The sequence below is a fragment of the Amblyomma maculatum genome, chromosome 2, assembly GCF_055883805.1.
Source record: "Amblyomma maculatum isolate TAMU_Amacu chromosome 2, ASM5588380v1, whole genome shotgun sequence".
NCBI lineage: Eukaryota > Metazoa > Arthropoda > Arachnida > Ixodida > Ixodidae > Amblyomma > Amblyomma maculatum.
The window spans coordinates 59162926-59167925 of NC_139345.1; the positions used below are offsets into that span (position 1 = coordinate 59162926).

The 5000-nt window shown below is 45.8% G+C and overlaps 1 protein-coding gene across 1 annotated transcript in view; it reads left to right on the forward strand.

The window, feature by feature from the left end:
* LOC146198759 (leukocyte elastase inhibitor-like) overlaps nucleotides 1-936 on the forward strand; it is a 2147-nt gene extending 1211 nt beyond the window's left edge. Inside the window, exon 1 of the mRNA XM_084594259.1 lies at nucleotides 1-936. This exon is cut by the window's left edge and continues 1211 nt beyond it. Within this exon, the coding sequence (XP_084450385.1) occupies nucleotides 1-286 (286 nt within the window). The 3' untranslated portion in view covers nucleotides 287-936.
* The last annotated feature ends 4064 nt before the right edge of the window (nucleotides 937-5000 follow it).

Sequence of the window (5000 nt, forward strand, 5' to 3'; positions counted from 1 at the left end):
GCCACTCCAGGCGCTTGGAGTGCGAGATGTCTTTAGCACACGCGACGCCAACCTGACGGGTGTGTCCTCGAAACGGCCACTTGCTCTGGACGAAGTTTTGCACAAGGCTCTCCTGGACGTTGACGAAAAAGGTACTGAAGCTGTGGCTCTTTCTTCTGGCATCATTCGCCACTCCAAGACGCCAGGAGGTGAGGTCGAGTTCAAGGCCGACCACCCTTTCCTGTTCTTCATCGAGGATGTGAGGACCCAAACTCTGCTGTTCCTTGGAAGGCTTCAGCGCGTGTGAAGGACGCTGTTGATGGAAAGAGAAAACCCATGACATTTACGTGTGCGTGTCGTGCTCGTTCTTCCGCGGACGAATTCAATACAGACTGTCAACTCGCGCAAAAAGACTTGAGCCCTCTGGGGTTGGCACTTAACGCCGTTGCTTAACGCCGATGGCTTGTTTACAACATTCCAAACGGAGCCACGTCATGTTTACGAATGCACGTGTTTTAGTAAGCGCGGAGCGCGGTGCGAAGCGGTATGCACGTGGACTCTGCTTCTCTTGCGCGATTAGTCAGTGCAGTCTTAGTATGAATTCCATGGCTTGAGCGTTGGTTGTCAGGGCGTAGCTGCGAACGTTTGCGTCGCTTACGTGTGCGGCCGACCTTGACGATTATGTATTTCTCAGGCGTCGTCGTTGTGGCGTTGGCACTGTACCAAGTCCACTTGAGGATCTTAGCCACGTGTGGACAGCGCCGGTGACCAGCAAGCCACGATCAAGTTCCTATAGCCAAGCGGCTCTTTTCTACGCTACCGAGGGCACCAGAGTCAAGGCACAGAAAGAAACCGGAGGAAAAAAAGCGCCAGGATGACGCTCTGCTAAACCTTCTTGAGCATACACCTCGCAGAGCGAGGGGCGATGACATGAATAAAAATGGTTTTACTGACGCATTTTGTGTAAGTGTGACAAATTTTTTTTAGTACTGGTTTTCTTGCCTCAAGCCTAATTTGCAACGCGGAAATTGTATTGGCGCGCAGTCGCATAAACACATGAAGTCCGCATTGTTTGTTGCTGTCAAGGTTGGAGTGCCATGGACAGAGAGACACTGCTTTTTTAAAGCTGGTTTTTCTGATATTTGGCAGATTTTAATAAGAATGTCTGGTAGACCAACGTATGGTTTAGTAATAGACAGGTAATTTTCTTAGGAAACTCCTCGGAAGTTGATGACGCTGTTTCGTATTTTTCCCCGAAGTTATGTTTATGTAAAATAATTAAGCCACTCGTATTTGTTTGAACACTTCTAGCTAATATTTAAAGTTTTGTACAGGTGAGGTGTTTAGCTGAAAACATTGTTTTCTGACAAAGGGGCTATATAGGCGTATATATTGCAGCTCAATAAGTTAATTAACCTAGGATAGATAACGTAAATCTGTTAAAGTGTGGTAGGTCCCCTTTGCCGAGTGCGCTCAAGATATGTGACGTGAAGTATTTCCACGCCGAAAAAGAAAAGGAATCCGCGCATATGCAGTAATATTTTATGCTGTTACTGAAAATCATCTCCGTTAGACATGATAATTCTTTTTGTATATACCCTTCGCCTTGAATAACCATGCAAAATATCTTAATAATTTTACGCCGCCGTTTTATTACAGCCCTGTTTCGTTAACGCTTCCTAATTCTCCGGATAAATGGTTGCCATAGTGTGAGAATTAGGTAAGTACCAGTCGTTGCCCGTGTTTGCATCTGCGGTGCTGTATTAGAGAAGCCCACAATGACAAGCGTAAATGCGTGTTGAATATGACAAAAAAGGTAGTAAATTCTAATGATCATCCACAAAGCAGCTGGTATATCGATAATAAGGAAAATTACAGCTCATACAAACATTTAAGATTTACAGAAAAATTCGCCATGACTTTGGGACGAAAGCCGAGGTCACCGCCTACGAGTGTCAGTGCGCTGCCAAGTAAACCAGGGCTGCAAGCAAATGACAGAGAAAGACTGCATTTATGTCTATTCATTTTAGTTTTTATTGCAGGTTTCTCTGAATGTGGTGCAACTCTAAGAGGGGAGAAATTACTCACTTGCGCCCCTGGCTCGCAGAGGCTGCCCCTGGAAGGCGATGGTCCCGGGTTTTATTCCAGGGAGAGGTTGTAATGTTCTCGAGTATAATGTTTGCACGAACACTATATAGATTTCCTTCGTATGCCTAAGGTTGCTGATTTTTGATGCTAATGAAAATTTTTCTAACGTAACCCGCTTTGGGGCCATCCTTTAAACAAATAAGAGAACGTGGTCGAATACGCGAGATTGAACAACCTCCTCTTTTATCTAAACCTGATTGCATACAGCGTAATTGTTATTGCCCTGAAATTTTTGATTAAACAACGACGGTTTTTATTTCTCCGATGGACAAAGATAAAATGGCATGTTAAGGCGTAGCGCTTGTACAGCAGCTATGGTAGAAACTACTGAGAAAACTCGAATCAGCCATAAGGAAAGGCTTTCCGCACCAGTATCAATTTTTGAAATTATATTTCTTTATTTTATGTGGTCTGAGTTACGTTAGCACTTGCCTAGGACGTGATGGTTATATTTAGGCAAAATTTAATTTAGTGCCCCCCCCCCCCCCCCCCCCCCCCCCCGCCTTCCTTCCGATTTCTCTCCTTACTTTGAGTTGTTGAGAAAATCGAGCACCACTGCGCGCGTATTATTTTACTTCAATATATAAAGGCGGGGATTTACACAAAGAACCTGAGTGGACGTTAACTGCATTTTGTAGGCAAATATCATAGTGCTAATAAAAACAAAATACTTCACGACTAATGAAGAGACAAATACTGATTGTACAAGATGTACCTCCTTTAGCTTCACGCTGTGATCTCACGCCTTCGTACGATTAGGCGCAGCGAGCACGAGTATTGCCAGCATAACGTGGGCTCGCGCATTTTTTTTTTTCGTTGTTGCAGCTGGTGGGGACCAGCAACGATATAAACAAGGTCATATAAGCCATTACCAGAAGGTGGACTTCCACACAAGTAAGTGACGGAGCGCCCTTCGGGGCCAGCGATCCACAAGGTGCCTGTCTACTACTAACCGATATGTCGAGACCAGTATCAGAGATCAAAGGAACCTGTATGTGCAAAGGATATGGCAAATAAACGCAGTGAGAAGGGGGTGCGCCATGCTCCTGTCTCTGGCTAGGTGCGGCCTTCGCACCGTTTACCCGCGTGACGCTTCGAACCGGAACAACACTCCTTTATTTTATTGGGAAATGGTCAAATGAGGACAGGATGCCGGAACAGGAAGGACGTGCCACAGAAGAAGAGGTTCGTGGAAGAGCGTCCGCTCGGAGGGGTCAGGGCGCGCAGCCGCCTTGTTCCGCTCGGAAGACTCTTGGGGACATCCCTCGCGAATGCAAACTGTCGCATTAGCTGCGAACTCGTGTCGCTGTGTCATCCAAATTCTCAACAAGCTCAGCACAGGAAAGAAAAGCTAAACGTATTGTTAACAAAACTGAGGTCTTATGATTGACAGTCGCATAATGAGTATTTTTGGTGCACAAATAATTTATCGTGACAGAGCCGTTAATTCTTAGCCGATTCCGATACGCATGCATTTGGCTACACGACTCTAAAGCACTTAGCTGCAGAGCAGATAAAACCGTATGCTCTGAAATATTAAGAATGTTTCAAGCGTTTATTGCCTCCAAGATAGGCGCGGTATTAACTATACGAGCACATAAATTCCATTAAACTGGCAAACAACTAGCTGCTTCTCTGGGAAGACGTAGGCCAGCAGCCACCCATTGTGGAAACGTGGGCCCCTTTTTGTTTCCTGCTTAGCCGAAGAAAGGTTACAATGGTACAGGCGTCACCGCACTACTCAGATCCAAAACAGACTGTGTACTAATAGGTGCACTTTAAGCTCGATCCCAGGATAAGCATGGTTACGTCATCATTCACACGATATGATGATGTCCAGGAAGGGGCAGCTCGACAGCAATGGAAGAAGTGGGGCTCGCTTTCAAGGGTGATCATTTGCTTGGCAGTTGAAATGAAATAGCGCACGGGGCCACTATACGTATATTGAGCCCTCTGTATTGAGTCAACTGCGTACATCGCGAGTATTCAGAAAGAATTGTTAGATAAAGAGATGCCGTAGTGGATGGCTGCGGAGTAATTTCAATCCCCTTAGAGGTTTTTAACGTGAGCTGACACCGTGCAATACACGGTTGCCTTTAGCTTACCGTCTCTATAAAAAGGCGGCTGCTACGGTCGGTATTAAAGTGCAGCAGCAAATGAGAAAGGCACAGGATGAGGAGATATACGAATGTGAAAGATGGTAGACTTAAATCGTGTTTGCTAGCCTACAATAAGAGAGAGGCGGAAGGGACATACAGAAAGTAAAGGAAGAAGGAATAAAGGGCAGCAAAGAAAGGAAATAATCAATCTGGAGACAGAAGGCTAACAATGGTTTGGTTTGGTTTGTAGGGCATAACGTTTCAAAGCGACTCAGGCTACTGCACTGCGATGACCGTCCACTGACTCATCTGAGAGACGGCCTCGCTCCCTCCCTCACTCTTTTTTTTTTTCATGACTAACTTTAGGGATGTGTTTCATAATCCAGCTAATTATGCATTATTCAATGGAAATAGCATAATTCAAGATACTCACTGACATAATGTCATCTGGTTGGAGTTGGTCACATGCTGTCCTTAAAATTGCCGTCGCAGCCAACTGTCTCTGGTCTCATCATTTCCAAGAAGCATTTGTTACATACTTGCTGGATTGGTTTGGCTTTGGAGGTCAACGTCTCAAAGCGACTCAGGCTATGAGAGATGCTGTAGTGGAGGCCTCCAGAAATTTCGACACCTGGGGTTCTTTAACGTGCACTGACATCGCGCAGCACACGAGCGCCTTGCTTTTTGCCTCCATCGAAAAGCGGCCGCCACGGCCGGGATTCGATCCCGCATCTTTGAGCACAGCAGTCAAGCGCCCTAACCACTACACCACCA